This window comes from Carlito syrichta, unplaced genomic scaffold (assembly GCF_000164805.1).
Source record: "Carlito syrichta isolate Samal-C Ts95f unplaced genomic scaffold, Tarsius_syrichta-2.0.1 Scaffold302085, whole genome shotgun sequence".
NCBI classification, from domain to species: Eukaryota; Metazoa; Chordata; class Mammalia; order Primates; family Tarsiidae; genus Carlito; species Carlito syrichta.
In genome coordinates, this window is record NW_007246181.1 from 857,266 (window position 1) to 877,393 (window position 20,128).

Below are 20,128 nucleotides of genomic sequence, written 5' to 3' on the forward strand. Positions count from 1 at the left end.
AGAGAGAAAGAGAGAGAGAGAAAGAAGCTGGGTATGGTGATGACTTTCAGAATGAGGTTAAGAATAGGGAAGTAAACTGCTGGCCCAGGCTGGTCAGGGCTAGAGGACTGGGTGGAACCACACTGCTTGCTCCCCCTGGAGTGATTCTCCTGCTGAGTCATCTATCACCAGCCCCCCAGGAGCTGTGGTCACTCCAGGCTGTCCTCTGAGAAAGCCCATATTTCTTCAAACACCTCCTTAAGGTGCCATCACCAGGCAGGGAAGCCTACTCTGACTCTGATCAAATCCTGTCCCACTTTTTAGGACACGGGGGGGCATCGGCAGCATTTCTGGGCTAGGCAGGTGCCTTCCAAGGAGATCCTGTGATGTCTGCTGCACTTGGGGACAGCTGGGAGGCACAGCCAGGCCCCAAGGGTGCAGCCTGTGACTTCAGGCAGAGCTAACCTCTTGGTTACAGGAAAAGGCCCCAGGAGGGGAGACAGGCTTTGGGGAGAGAAACCACACAAGCGCTCAGGAGAAATCAGTTGCTGGAATCCATCTCCTGGTGGGGGTGGCAGGGTGTAGGTTAGGTTGGAGGTGCTTTTGTCAAAGAGAACCTGAGCCCAAGGCTGTGAGACCTCAACTCATCCGAGGGTATTTTTATATCCTTTTAAGTTTCTTGAATAAGGTCTGATGGTCACCAGGCTGGGCGCAGGGAATACAGTGCTAAACCAGATGCCATCACCAATTCCCAGAAGCCTCCCTCCAGGGGGGAGAAACGTAAACAGATCCTTACAACATATTGCAAAAAGTGCCCATCCTAGACATAACCACAGGCAATTATATGGCCTTGGGCAACTCACTCAAACGTCTCTCCTCCTCAGTATTCCCATCTGCAAAATGGGTATAACCACAATGCCTACATTAGAGACCTGTGAGAGGGTGTAATGTCATGGGCCATACAGAGTGTTTCAGCACAGGATCCACCACATAATATGGTGCTATTGTGTGATAAGAGTAATTCAATGGCTGGGCTGGATGTAGTGGCTCATGTCTGTAATTCTAGCACTTTGGGAGGCCAAAGTGGAAGGATTATTTGAGGCCAGGAGTTTGAGCAGCCTGGACAACATAGCAAGACCCTGTCTCTCAAAAAAGAAAAAAAAAGAGTAATTAAGTGGTACCTGGGATACTCCCTAGCGAGGGATGGGAAACCATTATAAGTTTTTAAAAAATAGCTTTATTGAGATATATCATTTACATCTTATACTATTTGCCCATCTAAAGTGTGCAATTAAATGGTTTTTTTGCAGATTCACAGACAGGTGAAATCATAACCACAGTCAATGTCAGTACATTTGCCTTATCTCCAAAAGGAACCCTGTACCCTTTAGCTAATCACCCTCCACCCCTAGTTCCTCCCCAGTCCTAAGCAGCAGCTCAGCTTTCCATTTTTGTAGATGTGCCTATAGCAGGCATTTCATTTACATGGAATTGTATCATGTGCGGCCCTTTGTCACTGGATTCGCTCACTCAGCATCATGGTTTAAAGTTTCATCCTCACTATATGCGCACATTGTAGGGTTGAGAGGAGTGTGGTCAGATTTCCATTTTGGTGACTCAGTCTAGTGCAGGGTGAGAGGAGGCCTGAAGGGGCTGAGCCTGGCATTCAGGGAGGGGGCCTTTGCAGGAATGCAGGCGAGAGGTGGCGCAGCCTGGGCCAGGGTGGTGGCCAGGGGCAGAGAGGTTTCTGGAAACCCTCTAAGAGCTGGTTCTACTGACCATTCATTCCTTCACTCTACTTGGATGGCAAGTTGCTCATCCTGAGGGAACTCTGGTGGAAGAGGATGATTAACTCCCCCCTCCCAAAGAATGAACGTACCTCTTTTATGAACCAGGAACTGTGTTAGGCATTGGGAAGTAGATGGATGGGATAAGCAGATGGTCTGTTTGGCATGGCAGAAGGATGTGAGAGTGTGATGGGGGAGGGAGGTGGGGAAGGACTCACTCTAGAAGTTTAAGTTTTATCCCGGTGGCTCTAAAGAGCCCCGAAGGGTTTTAAGTGGAGGCATGATGTGGTCAGTCAGTTCACATTTTAAAACCAACACACAACTACCTGTGTGTTGAGCTATAGGAGGCTTTTGAGATAGTCCTGGCAGGGATGCTGAAGGTCTGAACTGAGCAACAGGCCTAGAAGGAAGGGCACTGATAGGTGAATTGTGAGGAGGTGGGAGAGTGTTGGCTTCAGGCTCCTGGCCATCCCACCCACAAATCCGAGTGCCATCTTGGAAGCTCAGGAAAGAGGGAGTGTGGAGAAGGAGTGGTCAAGTGCTGTGGAAGGGTCAGGCCTATTGAGGACAGGAGGGCCTAGTGGTGATCCTAGGGGCAAAGAGACCTAGACAAAAAGGAGAGGGATGAGGGATGGGGAGAGGTTCCTGAAGAAGTGGAGAGAGGAATCCAGAGCCCAGGAAGAAGAACTCCCTTCCCTGGCAGCCTAAAGGGAAGGCCATGGGGCAGAGGCAGATGGAAATACTCAGAAGGAAGGGAGCTGATTCATGTGGCACGGCCTCCATGCCACCAGGGATATGGAGGGCAAGGCCCATTTGCTGAGAAATAGTGGCCTGGTGGCAGAGGGGAGGGAGGTGGCCAGAGACACACAGGTCAGTGTCCCAAGGGCTCTGCTGAGGCTGGAGACCATGGACCAGATTATCAGCCTGCATGGCGGTGTGATTTTTCTCTAACTGTAGGTATAGGTGCACAGACATGGGCTTTAGGTCAACCCAAGGCTGAGGATGGCAGAGTTTCCATGAGAGCAGGGCCAGGTGGCACAGAAGATTCTGGCAAGGGGGGCTGAGATGACACGCCAAAGGGTCAGGCTGAACTGGGAGGGAGGGAGGCCAAGAGGATGGTGATGGCCTTGGAGAGGGGGACAGGGGTCATGGACTGGGGCTCAGATAAGTCAAAAGGGCATGAGGGGGTAAGAGAGATGTTGGGGGTTAAGATTTGATGGCAAGCCGGGGCTTGGTGGCTCAGTCTGTAATCCCAGCACCTTGGGAGGCCGAGGCAAGTAGATTGCCTGAACCCATGGGTTCGAGACCAGCCCAGGCAACTTGGCAAGACTTTGTCTCTACAATAAATACAAAATTAGCCGGGTGTGGTAGCATGCACCTGTAGTTCTGGCTGCTTGAAAGGCTGAGGCGGAAGGATCGTCAGAGCCCAGCAGGTCGACGCTGGGGTGGTGGCTGTGAGCATGCCACTGCACTCCAGCCTGGGTGATGGAGTGAGACCATAACTCAAAAAAAAAAAAAAAGATTTGCTGGCAAGAGGTAAACTGTAATTGTGGAAATGAATTTCTAAAAGGAAAAACCAGGAGCCAGAAAGACGAAATTGAGGGAGTCCAGTGTTGAGGAATAATATTAGCAACATTCACTGAGTGCCTGTAAAATGTTAGACACAGTTCCATATTCTTTACATATATGATCCTGACTGTACCCCTCTGAGGTCGAGGTATTGTTATTATTCTCATTTTTCCTGAAATAACTTGCTAGTAAATAGGAAGTCCAGGACCAGAACCTGGGTTGGCTGTCTACTGTAGGAGCCCGTGTCCCCACCCATGACACTAGGCTGTCTCTGTGCGAAGCTGGGGCAGCCAGGCATGGATCACTATTGGTCAATCCCCAGTTGTACCCCTGTTCTGGAAGACAATCTAGTTCATAGGATGCTCTTATTCCCCTGGCAGGGAGGAGGTCAGTTATTCACGCTAGGGTTGTAGTGTGCTGTTCTGCCCAACAACAGTGCAGGTAGAAGGAGGGACAGAGTGGTCAGGGAGAAATTCTCCTGTACCGGTGTCTTCAGGTCCTGAGGGTGACTTCAGAACTCACTGGAAGTCCTCCAATGGTTACCAAGTGAAGGATCAAGCCCTTGACCCCTGAATGGAAGGAGAGCAGCCGTTCTGACAACTTCTGGAGCCTGCTACTGTCTGCAGAATGTTCACCAACATGAGCTTAGCAGAGTCTGGATTACTGTCCCCATTTCACAGATGAGGCAATGCCTTGCCCATGGTCACATCAGCTGGACACTGAATCCACCGTTGGCTTCCTGGTCCTGCCTGCATCTAGCTCTGGGGCCAGGGATGGTGCATCCCTCCCAGGAAAGCCAAACCTTTCAGGCATTTGGGCAGAGAGGGAAGAATTCCACTTCCTTCCCTCTTCCTTTGCCCTCTCCTGCAACTCTGCTTTGATCCTGACGAAGCCCAGCAGGGGAAGACTATTGGGTCAGCAGTGGCCTTCCCCTTTGGGCCTTGGCAGGAACCTGCTATGAGCAGGACTGGTGGATCAGGGGCTCACCTGAGGAACTGTGATCACAGCTGCCCAAACCCGGCTCTGGTCAGCCCTGCAAGCCTCCCATGAGCCTCCTGGGGTGGTCAGGTCTTACTTCCAGGTCAGGCTGAGAAATGGCCATGTTCCTTCATGCCAGTAAGACCTCCTGTCAGTGAGGTGAGCTAGACCCAGGCAGTGGGCCTTCAGTCAGCTGTTGAGATAAAAAAAACATCACACAGACCTGGACTCTGTTTCTTATGAGCCATGTGACCTTATCCACATCACTCAGTCTCTTTCCTTGATCTCAGTTTCCTCATCTATAAGATGGACAGAATAAAACCCTCAGCCTCAAGGGGAAGTCTGGGGGATTACATGAGCTAATGGGTATGAGAGCATCCAGCACAGAACCTGGCACATAGTAAATGCCTCCTAAATGGAAGTCGTCATTGTCATTACTACTAAATGAACTTCACAATGCCAGAGGAAAGGGCAAACCCCCAGTGGATAGGTAACTCTGACCTTAGCCAATTTGGGAACAATCGAGTCTCACCCCTCAGGACACCTCCTCATCTGGGGTCTTGGTGGAAGCCTTTGAACCATCTCTTTTCTGTGGGTTGTTCCCACAACACATGGGCACACTGCAGAGATCGGGTGGCTTCAACATTTCCCTTCGTAGGCATTTTCATAACCTAGTTACTTCACTGATGTGTCGCAGGCGCAGCACAATTGGTCACGCTTTTACTTACTTATGCATTCATTCCTGCACTCAGCAAGTGCGCTGAGCCCTGGCAAGGCTGATAGTCGCTGGCATGCAGCTGTATGACTTGCGATATTGATGTACTGCTGAACCAGTTGGCAAATGGTGGTTGTCTCAAGCCCCAAAGCATTACCAATCCCTTTAATCCATCAGCACAGCTGCCCTGACTCCTCCACCTGGACCCTTGCCATCATTTCCCATTCTCTATCAGCTGAAGGGTTCACCTGTAGTCGGGGCAGTTCAGAAACAATGGCATTGGAGCTGAGAGAAGGGTGCGAAGGGGACTTGGAGAACCTTGCAGGAGATGTTTATCTTGGCCCGAGCCTCACAGGTAGAGGACGCAATTTCCTGAGAAGCTGCTGCCCCCCTCTTCTGGCAGGTTTCAGCCTCTGGCGTTAATCCATGTCCATATCACTCAGTCTCCTTCCTTTGCCTCAGTTTCCTTATCTATAAAATTGACAGAACAAAACCCTCAAACTCATAGGGAAGTCTGGGGGATTATATGAGCTAACGGGTATGAAAGCACCCAGCACAGAGCCTGGCTCCATTCCCACAGCCACTGCAATCACAAATGATCTATTAATTCACAGCCATTACAGCCACAATTGCAATTATTATTATGCCTTCAACTTGAGTCATTTTATATATGGGAAGATGCTGCTGCTGGGGTATGGGACAGCAGTGGGTCATGTACTCATAAAAAGAGATGAAGGGTCTCCTTCTATTCTGGGGCCAAGGGCATGGTTCTTTATTTGGTAACTAGTTGGGGGAACTTCACAAATGAGTGCTAGCATGGATGATAGGCATAAGAACCTCACTTTACAGGTAGGGACGGAGGCTTGGAGAGGTTTAGTTTGCCTGAGTCCGCCAGCTAGCAAGAGGCAAGGCCAGGATTCAAAGCCAGAGAGGTGACCCTAAGCCTGTCTTCTTTTCACTCTATTGCTGCCCTAGGATGAGAGAGGACTGTGTTATTCCTCAGTCGTGGTCCTCCAGGTCAGGCAGGCATTGCGGGACAGCTGGTCATGATTTAGGGGTCTACTCTTAGAGGTGGCTATTTCCCCGTCACTTTACAGATCAGAAAGCTAAGATTTACAGGCTAGTGAGGTTTATAGTGGATAATGTGTAAAAAGTGCCTGACAGCAAAACAGCTGCTGTCAGATCTGTCCCACCCGGTCAGTCCAGTGCATCTCCTTCAAAGGTGACTCTCAGGTTTGAAGAGACACATATGACTGAGATGTATGGACTCATGGCACTGTGAAGGAGAGGCTGGACTTAGCATGACCCCAAAGGTGATTTTTCTCTATCCTTTCTCCTCTCCTCCCCACCTCTCTCATGCCCAAGCCAGCATGCATGTGTCTCTCTCCTTGGTCCTGAACTCTTTCTGGCAATAAAGTGGGGAGCCAGCCTCGTCCCAAATCCTGCTCTTTTCTCCGTGCATGTCATACTTACAGCTGAGAAGGAGTCCTTCAGTAATGATTCAAGGCAACAGCAGAATGTCTAAAGCTGAGGTTCCTAGAAGCCCTTTTGTTTTGTTTTTGAGGCAGGGTCTCACTCTGCCAATCAGGCTGGAGAGCAGTGGTGTGATTATGGCTCACTGGAGCCTAGACCTCTTCCTGGGCTCAAGAGATCCTCTTGCCTCAACCTCCTGAGTAGCTGGGACTACAGGCATGTGCCAGCACACTTGGCTAATTTTTTTCTGAATTGGAATCTCACTCTGTTGCCCAGGCCAGAGGGCAGTGGCACACTCACAGCCACCCCAGCATTGACCTGCTGGGATCGACGATCCTTCTGCCTCTGTCTTCCAAGTAGCCAGAACTACAGGTGTGCATTACCACATCTGGCTAATTTTTGATTTATTGTAGAGACAAGGTCTCACCAAGTTGCCTGGGCTGGTCTTGAACCCATAGGCTCAGGCAATTCACTCACCTTGGCCTCCCAAAATGCTGGGATTACAGGCTGAGCCGCAGAGCTTGGTTTTGGCTAATTTTTTAAAAAATATTTTTTGTAGAGACAGAGTCTCGTTATGTTGCCTAGGCTGGTCTCAGACTTCTGGTTTCAAGCAGTCCTTCCAGCTCAGCTTTCCAAAGTGCTGGAATTACGGGTGTGCGGCAGCACTCTAGACCTCATCTTGGCTGTAGTATGGAGGAGAAGTTGGAGGGGTAGGTATGAGAGACAGAGAGATCAGATGGTCAGGAATTCATATCTGATTGTATTTGTGGATGGGAGGAGACAGAGAGGCAGCCCAGGACAGGATATACTAGGATCCTGTTCTGGAAATAGGAGCCCTAAGGAAGAGTCCTGCAATTTCCTCCAGAGTGAGGAGCCTTTCTCATGACTGGGGTTTAAAGATGAGGTACAGGGTACTATGCCCATGGGGGAGAAGGATGCCAGGGGGAGCCTCCCACATCCTCCGATTCCATGCCACACAATGAGACTGGGTGGATAGAAGAGCAGGAGGGGAGAAAGAGAAAGGAGAAGCAGTTGGTGCCCAGGCATAGTGTGAACAAGTCATTAATGCCTGAAATGGGACACTTCTGCAAGGGGGAGGTGCTGTCAGTAATTTCATTCTCCAAGATCTACCCAGCAGGCAGATGTTTCTCCCAGAGCAGATTCTCCTCCTCCTGGGTTGATGCATTGTGTTTCTGTTTTCTTCTCAGACTCATTGTGGGGGAGAGAATCTCCTGGTAATAAGAATGCTATAACATCACAGCACTTCTTGACCACTTCCTATGGCCAGGCACCTGTTAAGCCCCCTAACTTGTATTATCTCATTTAATTGCCACCCCATCCCAGTGAAGTAGGTTCTGCTTTTATCTTAATTTTACAGAGGAGGACATCAAAGCATAAGAAAGGGAAGTTGCATGTTCAGGGCTATACAGCTAGTAATTGATGGGGGGTGGACAGGCATCCTGGTGGTCTGGCTGCAGAACCTGCTCTCCGATCCAGGCTGCTCTGCTGGAGAGGTGGAGGCTGTGCTTGCTCTCTCTCGGCTCCCTGCCATGTCCAGGTGGGCTTATGAGTCTCAGGATGGACTGTCGCCTGAGCCCCATCCATGCCACTATCACAAGCCAGACCTACCTTCTCTTTCTTCCAGCTGGATGGCTTTGGTCCCTTGTCACTAAGACCCCTGAGGCCCAGAAGGATGAACACTTGCAACTTCCTGCCCAGACCCACCTCCAGACTTGTGTTGAGGTGTGAGCCCACCTTCACCTACATCCATCCAGTTTATAAGAACAAAACACTCTCTTCCTCTGTCCATAGGCCATCCCCAGGCTCAAGTCCAGACCTCAACCTCTCTTGGCTGCCCTGGGACATTGTGGCACCAATCTCTCCTTGGTCTTGTCACAATCTCCCTCTTTGCCAGATCTTTCCTCTCTCATCCTAAAGAAATCTCAGTTGGTCTTATTTGTCTCTACTCTGCCATAGCCCTCTCCCCATCCACAGCTCAACTCCCAAGATCTACCACTTGCTGTCTAGTCTTCCTCATTCCCCACTTGCTCCTCGTGCCACTGCATTCTGGTTTCTACTCCAATTCCTCGTCTCAGACTGTCCTGCCAAGAGAATCTCTAAGCATGTCCTCTCATCAATAACTTGCCTTTATCTTGCTTGACCTGCACGCGTGACTTGGCATCATCGACTACTCCCTCCTTGGTACATCTTGGACTTCCAGGCTGCCTCCCACCCTGCCCTCTCACCAGGAACCTCCTCAGGTTCCCTTATGGGTCTCTTTCCCCAGGACCCCCTTTAAGTCAGTGTTCCCACATCCTGTCTGTGGGCCTTCCTCTTCCCATCTGTGTACTCCCTGGACAACTTCCATCCCCATGCCAAGGACTCCTGCTCTCTGGACCGGTTTATCCAGCCGCAGCTACACACTAATGGTATGCAGGCACCTCTGCCTGGACAGGCCCAACACAGCAGGGCCCTCTTCCTCCCAGCTGAGGAAGGGCATCTCTGCTCATCCAGCACCCAGGACAGAAACCTGGGAATCACCCTACTTGCGTCCCTCTCCCACACTCCGTTTCATCTGTCACCAAAACCTGTGGATGCACTCTCACTGTAGTCAGAGAGATCATTCCTAAGATGTGAATCTGGCTTTGTCCCCACTTAAAATCTTTAACTGGCTCCCAACGCCTTTGGGACAAAATCCAGACTCTCTTATGTGACAGGCGGGGCCCTTCTTGATCTGGCCTTTCTCCTCTTCATCGGTTGTTTCTCTTACCATTGCCCATATCATGCTCTATGCCCCAGCTCCATGTCTTTGTCTGTAAGATGGGCTAATCACAGTCCCTGCATCATCAGAGTGTGAGGAGGATGAAAAGTTCTAATGGAGGACAAACATTTAGCATAATTCCTGGCATAGATGTGTGTTCAAGAAATGTCAGGGTTTGTTATTATTCCAGCAGAGGTGAAGAAATCTTTGGTGGACTTCACAGAGGAGGTGGCCTTGGAGCCCCTGCTTGGAGGATGGAGGATTTGGACATGTGGTGCTGTGGGGTAACTGAATGCAAGCAGGAGAACTATAAGTGCAAAGACCTAAGGAGGTCAGTGCTCATACCTCGAGCAGCTCAGAGGTTGTGGAAGAGAATAGTAGAGGCTGAAAGCAGGAAATGTAAAGCCAGCCTGAGCTTGGACTTTGCTCTCTGGACAATAAGGAGCCACAAAAGATGCTGAGCAGGTGTGATTGCCTCAGCCACCATCTCCTCATTGAAATTTTGCGGCAGCTCCTGGCTTGCCTCTGTCTCCCCTCTGGTCTCCACACTACAGACAGGGGAGTCTTTTGGAAGCCTGTTAGCCAGTCACATTATTTCCCTGTCCCACTTTACAGCCTTCACTGGCCCCCACTGCTCTTGGGATAAGGACCAGCCTCCTTCCAGCCTGGCCCTGCCCTGCCCACCTCTGTGGCCTCCTCATCCCCACTCTATTAGCTCCAGCCACATGGGCCTTCGTCTAGTGCCTCCTACTTCTCAGTTAGCAACTGCTTATGAAGCATCTGCATATTCGCCGTGCAGGGCCTTTGCACATTGCATTCTTGCTGCCGGAATACTCTCCTTCCTTTAGAAAAAAAAAATCTCTTTAATTCTTGCTCATCCTGTTCATCTCAACTCAAATGTCCTTCCTCCAGGAAGTCTTTCCTGACTGTCCCCTTTTATAAGCTCTCAAGATACCATGTGCCTCTCCTTTGTAATGCTATCCACCATAGTAATTTTACCTTTATTTGTGTAATCATGGGACCAGCTGGTTGTATGTTCTGTGAGCATGGGAACTGGGACTCTCTTGCACACAGTAGCATCCCAGGGCCTAGTACAGTGCCTGCTATCCCTGTGGCATGAAATGGTGGTATGGGGGGAGAGAATGAAAAGAAACAGAGATTGGAATTGGGGGGCTCTTTGGGGAACTGTCCACAGTTCGGGTGAAAAGTGGTACTTGGAACTGGGGCAGGTATGAGGAAGAAAGACAGGACATGGGCGATAGAAGTGACCAGGAGAGAAAACCCACTAGCAAGTGGAATGGCACTGAGAAGCTGTCACTGAGAAGAAGGAGTCCAGGCTGTTCCCAATAATGGGGGCTTGGGCAAGGGGAAGGGACCCACAGGCAAGGAGCAGATCGAGTCTGATGTCACATGTCCTGGAAGGAGCTTCAAATAAAAGTGCAGAGTTGGGTGGGAGTTTGTATAGAATTCTGAGAAGTGAAGAGGACAGGACACTGGGGTGGGGTGAGGCTGCATAAAGACAGCAGAGAGAGGAAGAGTTGCTTCACAGAACCCCAACTTCTTCTTCAGGGAACTGGGCAGCAATGGCCAACATTCTAGGATGATTCTGAGCCCAAATAAGAAAATCTAGGTACAGTCCTTAGCAAGCCATCTGACACCAGTGGGAGCTCAATCGTTCACCATCATCATTATAATACTTAACTACATATCCTGGCCAGGCGTGGAGGCTCATGCCTGTAATCCCAGAATTTTGGGAGGCAGAGGTGAGCCCAGGGGTTCAAGACCAGCCTGGGCAACTTGGCAAGACCTTATCGCTACAATAAATAATAAAAAAAATTAGCTGGGCATGGTGGCATGCGTCTGTGGTTCCAGCTACTTAGAAGGCTAAGGCAGAAGGATCACCTGAGCCTGGCAGGTCGAGGTTGCGTTGGTTGTGAGCATGCCACTGCACTCCAGCCTGGGTGACAGAGTGAGACTCTGACTCAAACAAAATAAAACAAAACAAAAAACTACATGTCCAGGCTGAACTCAGTAGTCTCAAACAATCAAAAAATAAAGGATATGAGGCCATGAAATCCATCACACTATTAGCAGACTCCTATCTATGCCTTTTTCTTGGGACTCTGGAGCAAGTCCAAGGAGTCTAAGAAGTCCAGGAAGAAAAAAGGGAGTTCTAGAGCTGGAGATGTCTAAAGACCTTGGGCCAGCCATGGCTAGCAGGTTGACCCCAGATCATCCCATGCAGGTACAAAGAGCCACCTTTGGGGACGCTTGGGACACTCCTCTGACCAAGTCACCCCAGGACCCTTCCAGGATCCTCTCTGTCCCTAGACTCTCCATCCCCATCCTCATCCATCGATTCACTAAGTTCAGGAAAAACAGAGCTCACCAGAAAGGAGTGATACATAAAACCAAGCCCCTGTGAAGCCACACATGGCTCTACCTCGGCCTTTCCAGCCAACTGCAAGATGCCTTCCCTTTCTTGTGTAATCCAGGAAGTGGGCTTGATTGAACAAAGATGTGGTTCTTGGGTGGGAAATAGAGGCAGCAAAGCCAGTGCCTTTTTTTCTTTCATGGCAAAAGGGGGGCTTACAGAGGAAAGGAGGCAGGCACGTTGGGCTGTAAAAAAAGCTACGGGGGCTGCCTTCAGAGCCCAGTGCAGCTGCAGAACTGAGCCCACAGGAGCTCTGAGGGGCCTGATCTGTCTGCTTCTGCCAGTTGGCCTGACCCTCGTCCATCCCCTCAGGGCCTCAGTCTCCACCTGCCCCTAACCCTGCCTCATCACCGTCCTGAGAAGAAGTGCCCTTCTTTGCTTGGTTCTACCTCAGCTATCCCCAGGCGGCGAGGAGTTGGCTTGGTTCAGGCTTCCCACAAGAGGCCCAGGCCACTTCTCCACAGGGAGCCCTCTTCCTCTTCCCTGGGGGTGCTGCTGGAGTGTGGATTGTAGCGGGAATGGGTGTGTCTGGAAGCCTAGGCTAGGGGCTATCACAGGGTTACCTGGGCCTGCATGGCAGATAGGCAGCCTTCCTGAGGTCTCTGCTGTCATCTCTCCACAGTCTCGAAGTAGCCTGCAACAGGGAGACCGTGATGGAGCCCGGAGACTGGGCCGCCTGGCCCGGCTGCTCAGCATCACCTTGATCACCTTGGGGATTGTCATCATCATTGTGGCCTTGACCGTCAACTTTGCAGGTGAGACTCAGCCCCTCAGTGGAGGGAGCCAGCTTGCCAGGTGTGAGGACTGCCCAAGGGCATAGCCTGGCCCTTTAGGTAGGGTTGGGGGAAAGTGTAAAGGCCTCTGGGGAGCCACAACCTTATCCTCTCACTCTGGAAAAGTGACCCAGTCCCCAGCAGTGAGCAGTGAGTGTGGATCCATTTGCTGACTTGCCTTATGCCTGGAGAGCAAATCAACATAAAACGGTGTGGGTGTGGCACTGGTCTAGGAGTCAGAGGCCATGAGCTCCAGCTCAGCTCTGACGGTCCCGGGGCTCAGGTCAGCGTCCTGTCTGACTGAGTCTTAGTATGTTCATGTATCAAGTAGCAGGAAGAAGTCTACAGCACTGGCTTTTGTGAGCCTTACCTGAGACAATGGCTGTGACTGTGCTTTGTAAACTGTGGGCTTGGTACATAAGACTCCCGGTGCAGCCAGCCAGGATATACTAGAAGGAAGCCATGTGTATGGTGGAATCCAGGAAGTAACATTTCTGTGACACCCAAAGATGGCCCAGTGAAGTTATCAAGCAGGGAGCCATCTTCAAAGGTGACCTCTCAGCTGCTCGTGAAACCCGTGTAGCTTTGTGAGGCTACTTTGGGGGCTATTCAGGTCAGAGGTGTCCATTTTCCTCCCTTCTCACATGCACCCTGGGAAGCCCCCAAGCATCTCTGCCCAGTTCAGTGAACAGCCTGAGCTTTTCCCCTGAAGACCTTGCTACTCAAAATGTGCCCTGTGGACCTGCAGTAGGAAGTCACCTCGGACTGTGTCAGAAATGCAGATTCTCAGGCCCCTTCTCAGATCCACTGAACTGGAATCTGCATTTTAATAAGATTCTCAGCTCAATAGAAAGCCTGGGATTCAGCTGTGGGGCTGTGGGCAACCCTGGTCACTTAGGAGAGGGAAGTGCCTGGGGTTGTCATTAGCCTGCCTGGATTCAGAAGCCAGGTCCTGCACTTTCTAGTTGTGGGAACTGAAGTATGTTCTGAGTTTCCTCCATTGGTGCTGAGTCTGACTGACACGCAGGTATGTGCAAGGCAGGAGGCCATCCAGGGCATTAGCCTCAGAGTCACTTTCTGATGCCTCAGTCTCCTTTGTCCAGCTGCTGCCTGTCATTTTAGCCAGGACTCTCTCAATGGCAAGTGACAACTACCGAACTCAAATTGGTAAAGGGAATTTGTTAGCTCTCACTATAAAATTGAAGTATAGATTGTTCCATCCTTACGCACGTTTGTGTCCAGGAGCTCAAATGATGTTGACAGGAATCTGTCTCACTTTCTTGTCTTCTTTCCACTGTGTTGGCTTTGTCCTAGGCAGGATCTCTCCTTATGATGGTGAGATGGCAGCCAGCAGCTCTAATAGCAGCCCTAAGGATGGCACATATTTTATTTTATTATTTTATTTTTGAGTTGGCATCTCGCTCTATTGCCCAGGCTGGAGTGCAGTGGCACAATCACGGCTCATTGCGGCCTTGACCTCCTGTGCTCAGGCGATCCACCCACTTCAGCCTCCCAAGCAGCTGGGACTACAGGCATGTATGCCCAGCTAATCTTTTATTTTTTATTTTTTGTAGAGACGAGGTCTTGCTGTATTGCCTAGGCTGGTCTCTAGCTCCTGGGCTCAAGTGATCCTCCCTCCTGAAATGCTGGGATTATTTGCATGAGCCACCGCATCTGGCCACGGCACACATTTTAATCAATACAGTAGCTAAGTAGGGGGAAAAGTGCCTCTTTGTCAACAGTTATAGCAAAAATCCCAGGACCGATTCTGATCGGCCCACCTTTGGGTCAATCACTGAGGCTGAAGTCTTCTAGTTGGAAGGAGTTCAGTTTCACCAAGAGCCTCAAACCAAAGAGATCCCCAGCCCTGTACCTTAGTCCTGCTACCATTTCCCACTAGGAAACAGACACCCAAATCCTCAGATCAGGGATTTGAAGAGCCAATGTTCTGAGCTCTGTTTTGCTATAACTTTTCCTTTCTTTACAGTTCAGAAGAAATAAAACTAACCAGGGAGCTGTGCTAGCAGAGGCAGGCCCTGGCCAGCTGGAGAGCTCAACCCACATCCTCCCCACATAGGAGGATTGGGTGGTGAGTGCCAAGCATCCACCTGTCCCCAAGTTCCAAAAGCACAAACTCGGAGGGAAGCCCCCAGGTCACCTCATTGTCAGCCCACATCGGATGGGAAGATCTGGAAGAAGGAAGGAAGGAAGGAAGGAAGGAAGGAAGGAAGGAAGGAAGGAAGGAAGGAAGGGCAACACTGTGAAGCCAAAGAAGAATGTGGTTTTGTCTCATGGACACGTACCGGCATTTGACCCCAGTGCTCTGGTTTGTTTCTCATCCCCATGATTTTTTGGACTCTTCCAAGCAGCAGAAACAGCCAGAATGAGAAGGAAACCAGCCTCACAAACAAGACAAACTATGCAGGGAGAGAAGTAGCACAGTCCCTTTGCACCTGTGGACCAGTAGGGACTTTATCTTTTGTATTTTTCTTGAGGGGAGACAAAACAGACTGTTTGCATGCTTTGTGCCACATGCCCATGCAATCCCAGCTGGTGCTGGAGCTCAGCACAGGCCCTGGATCCCCTCAGGCACACAAGGTGTGTAGCTCCTTGGAAAGAGGCAGCCTCCACACTTAATCCTCTATTGCAAGGTGGAGGCACCGAGAGGAATGCTAGCGAAAACAGGGACAGGGACAGCATGACCTGCAGGCCTCTTTGCAAAGTTTTCATCTTCAGAAGCATCTCTGCCCAGGACTCTGGTTCCAGTGTGACTCCTAGGGCAACCCAGTCAGCCTATTGCGTCCTATCTATGCTGTAGCCTGGGACACCAACCGAGAACTCTTGGGACCTGACGCAGCCACAAGTGAGCTGGCTGGGTGAGGTCAGAGCCTGAGCTCTCATCCTGCAGGGGCCTCCTCAATGGTCTAGGGTACAAGCTTGGGCCCCATGTGAAGGTGGCTCAGGGGGTTACATGACTTCAGGCTCCCAGGCCAGCCCCATGTGATGCTCTGTGCTTGGCCCTGTGCCCCAGGCCATCCACCAACAGCAAAGCACCCCCCCACCCCGACCACTTCTGGTGGGACTTCTCATGGACTCCCAGGCTGTGAGGGGTGTTTGTACCACCTGCAAATGAGTGAGCCAGAGAGTTTTCATGAAAGTTTGTTGTTTCTTGGGTTGGAGGTTCCCGAGACAAAGGAATGGGCTCAGTTTGAAGGGTCCAGTCTGCTGGAACATGGGGGGCCCGGGTTTGGGAATATACTCATGTGCCCAGAGGCAGGGAGCTAGACACGGTGACCTCTGTGTCTTAGGACCTGATGGGACCCCTGAAAGGAACCAAGCAGAGCCCTTGTCCTCCTCTTTTGTTTCTGCCCTGTGATTCTCCCCAGACTTCCCCCTGGCACAGGATCTATCCACAGAGACCCCGCCTGCTCCTGCCTGTCCTGCTGGCTTCAGCTTCCGGACCCTGGAAAGGGGTGCTCTGGGCTTTTCCACCCTGGGAGGCCCTGCCTAGCAGCCAGGGTCATTGACTTGTTGGAAAGGCAGGTTCCCAGCCACAGCCAGATGGGCCTGAAGTCTGGCAAAGTCTGTGTCCCCTATGTCCCATCAGGACTCTCATGCCTCCTGTCCAGGAAAAGAAGAGCAGGTCAGTACAGAGTCGCTGTCTGTTGGGAGAGGCTCTGGGTCCTATGTGTAGCTGCAGCTCTGAGCCTTCCAGTCAGGGTCCATGTGACCGGGGTGGGAGGTGGGCGGAAGGAAACAGGGCAGAGCTCCCGGGTGCTGGTGGATCCCTTTGGGGCTGGTGTCCCTACTTCAGTGCCCCACCTGGGAAATAAACTCCAACCTCTCTCGGTCCTAAAGCAGGGAGTGGTTGGGTTTCTTTAGGGAAACTTTGAGGTGTTTTTCAGGAGAGGGAGGATGTGGGCCCAGAGTATTTGTGTCACTTGTGAAGTCAGCTCAGGTCAGGGAAGGGAAGAGGCCACTCACAAGCTGCAACTCTGTAAAGAAGGCCCCAGGGGTCCCCAGCTTCAGTAACCCAGAGAGGAGAGAGAAACAAACCAGATGCATGGTTGAGGGATTGTCACATGGGGAACATGATGCGGAGGAGGGACTCTGTGTGTAGCCTCTGTGTGGCCCAAAGTGTCACGCATGCCCAGAACTCTGCCCCCACGCCTTCTCACCCCTCCCACAGGCTCTGCTGTACACTCCCTCCATCCCACATGCACATACTTGTTTACACTCAAAACGCGGGACAGCCGAGGACCCTACTAAGGTGAAGTTACTGTAGACAGCCCTGAGAATGGGCACAGTGGGACATTTTTCCATTTAGGCAAGGATGGCTTGAGCACTTCCTAGGGTGCTAGGGACATCACGCAGAAGCCCAGAGCCCTAGGGCAGGAGGAGGGCTGGGGCCATGGAGGAGAAAGTCATCCTGGATGCGAGAAGATTGTGAAGGAACATCTCCACAGCCCCTGCCCTAGGCAGCCAGCCTGGTGACTCAGGCCCTGCGGAGGCTGGAGGGGACAGTGGTCCTGCTGCTCCATCTTGAGTCCAGCCGACAACTGCATGAACAAGGAGGTCCCTGCTCAGGGCACAGTCCCAGCCTCTCCCATGTCCCATAGGGAGCAGCAAGAACCTCACACCGCCATCACCACACACACCAGTGACGCCTCTGTATTTCTTAGCATGGAAAGAAATAAAGCTGAATGTACACACTCACCTCCGGCCTGCTTGTTTATGCTGCTGGGGCCAAGGATGTTCCAGACAATAAGCGGAGTGAGCAGTCCACTCACCAGTGGGCCCAGGGGTGGGGCTGAGGCCTGGGCAATGGGAACCTGGCACACTGGGGCTCCACAGCCACCTCAAGGTTTTCCTCTGGCAAGTCGCGTGTCTTTTCTGGGCCTCAGTTTCTCCAGCTATAGAACAAGTTATTCCATCTGCTAGACTTCAGGCCTGGAAGAGAAAAGGGCAAGGATGACTTGAGGAACATCTCTCAGAGGCCCCTACTGAGTCCTGGCACATGCTGGGCACTTTATACCCACAGATAAATCCACATGGCAGTCCGATGGGGTCACTAGTATCAATATCCCTGGGTTCAGATTGGTAAACTGAGACTCAGAGGTTCAGGGACTTGTTTAGGGTCACACTATGCCTGGCACATAGAAGGTACCGAAAAAATGTTGGGGACTGACCCGGTCCCAGGTCTATCTGTCCCAGAGTTAGCTTCTTGCTGCCACGCTTTGATGTCTGGAAAGGAAAAGCCCCGTGGATGGAAGGTGAGAATTAGTTGCTCAGGAGAGAAAGTTGGGAGGAAAGATCTGTGTGAAGCAGGTAGGGCTGCCCTAACATAGAAGGCGGTGGGGGCCTGAGGAGGGCAGACCAAGGGGAGGGCAGAGCAGGAAGGGAGGGGATTGCCATTATGCTTTAGGTTGTAGGAGTGGGAACCAGTCTAGCCGAGCTCAAATCCTGCCTAGCCACTTAGTAGCTGGGTCCCTCGGGAAAGCGCCTTAACCTCTCCGTAGCCTATGCCTCACCACATCCGAAAATGTGAGCATCCAATGAGATCATCCACGTGCAGATGCCAACACGCCCTCTGGGGCTGCCAACTCTGACCCATGTCCCTCTGCGAGATGAGCTTCTTGTTCAAGACAAAGTGAGATGCTGAAGCTGTGTTCATGGGGACTGAGGACATATTTCACGCTTCTCTCCCCACCCCCAGTCTGTCTGCTCAGGTGATGCCCCCTGGCCCCCACCTTACACCTGTGTGTGGAGGACTGGGCCCTGCCTTCCTCCTCCTGCACAAACTGAGGTGTTTACAGGCTCCATGAAGGTTCGTGGGAGAGTTAACAAAGCGTTGCCCCTATAATCCCCTACTCCCATCCCTCAGCTCTGTACCTGATTCTGACCCCTCTGGCTTTGCCCGCTATGGAGGGATAAGATGGGGATCCCCTGGTTAGCCTCCCATATGTCCCAGAGTCAGGAACTGTGGACAATCAGGAACTGTGTGGGTACATCTTTCTCATCTCACGATTCAATCCAACTTACTTTAATTCAATTCAACAAACACTCTATGTGAAGGCCCAGGGCCAGCAATGGGCACTTAGAGGTGAGTAAGCCCCAGGCGTAGGTTTAGAAGAGCTCCCATTCCTGTGAGGAAGACAGGCAGTTATTGGCAACACAGCAGAGGCTTACAGGGTGTGTTAGTATTTGCATGGATGCTCAGTAGGACAGCCAGAAGGGAGCAGCAAACTTTGCTTGGGAGGGGGAGGGGAGGCTTCCCTGAGGGACCCTGGGATTGGATCCCCTCCCTCCCTCCTTCCACAAACTTACATTCAGCACCTGCTATGTGCCAAGCCCTGTAATGGACTCTGGGGACACAAAGATAAAGAAGGATGGGCTTCCTGACCGTGTGACCTTTGACCTAAAGGAAAGGATCTACTGTATGCAGGGGGGAGTTAGTATTTGGGGGCAGGTTGAGTGGCCCGTGGATGAGGGCAGCAGGGTGCGAAACCTGGGGGTCCAGAAGGGCTGTCCCAGGAGCCTGCGAGCAGGAAGATAGTCCACCAGGAGACTCTTGGGTCCTGGGCTCCATGTAAGTGGAAGTTCATCCCAGCCAGACTAGAGGCCAGAGGAGCATTTCATAAGTGCCAGAGTCTGGGATCCCTGCTTTGTATGAATTATCTTATTTAATTCTCACAACATTTAATTCTCCCTCCACAAGAGATCATCTCATTTTCCTGAGAAGAAATGTAACTTTTAGAGAGATCCAGTGACTAGGGAAGTTGGACCTTTAGAAGCGTGCTTGGTAACCAGAGACTCTCCAGGCCTTTGAAGCCTGTGAGCTATTTCAAGGAACTTGGCCATTCCACATCCTTTCACTGCATAGCCTGTCATGTGGTGGCCATATTTCTCTGCAGCTTTTTTGTTTGGGTGGTGCATCACTGGGATCCTTTCAAAGGCACTTTCAGCACCATCTGGGAGTGCAAATTAAGATGAAATGCCACCAGCGCAATGTCATCAACTTAGCACCACTTGGGCTTGTGGGCCCCTTCTATATATGAACTGTCAATGTCAGCCACACCCCTTTACTATCAGCTTGGTGGCCTGAATGTTTCTTTGGCATCGCTTGTCAGACGCAACCCGATTCCATTAACTTAAAAGGGGATTAGATAGTTGGGCGTGGTGGTGCACTCCTGTAGTTCCGGCTACTTGGAAGGCTGAGGCAAAAGGATTGCCAGAGCCCAGGAGGTCGATGCTGGGGAGGCCCTGAGCATGCCATTGCACTGCAGCCTGGGTGACAGAATGAGACTCTAATGCAAAGAAAAAAAAAGGGGCAGTGGGGGAGGGTTAGGGAAGGTTGGGATTGCAGGTGTGAGCCACCATGACTGGTCCTTGCCCCACCCTTTCTAGGAGGAGTCACAATTCTCTTAGAAACAGAAGGTTGGGATCAGGCACGGTGACCCACACCTGTAATCTCAGCATTTTGGGAGGCTCCTCAGTAAGGGAAAATTTGAGGCTCCCACAAAGAAGAAGGGGTCAAGCCGGGCTCGTGGCTCAGCCTGTAATCCCGCGCCTTTGGGAGGCTGAGGTGAGTGGATTGCCTGAGCCTGTGGGTTCGAGACCCGCCTGGGCAGCGAGACCTCATCTCTACAATAAATCAAA

The 20,128-nt window shown here is 51.4% G+C and overlaps 1 protein-coding gene across 1 annotated transcript in view; it reads left to right on the forward strand.

Annotated features, from left to right (window-relative positions):
* TUSC5 (tumor suppressor candidate 5) overlaps positions 1-15,980 on the forward strand; it is a 17,372-nt gene extending 1,392 nt beyond the window's left edge. The window contains exons 2-3 of the mRNA XM_021711359.1: positions 12,319-12,451; positions 15,856-15,980. Of these exons, the coding sequence (XP_021567034.1) occupies positions 12,319-12,451; positions 15,856-15,980 (258 nt within the window). The remainder of the gene's footprint in view (positions 1-12,318; positions 12,452-15,855) is intronic.
* The last annotated feature ends 4,148 nt before the right edge of the window (positions 15,981-20,128 follow it).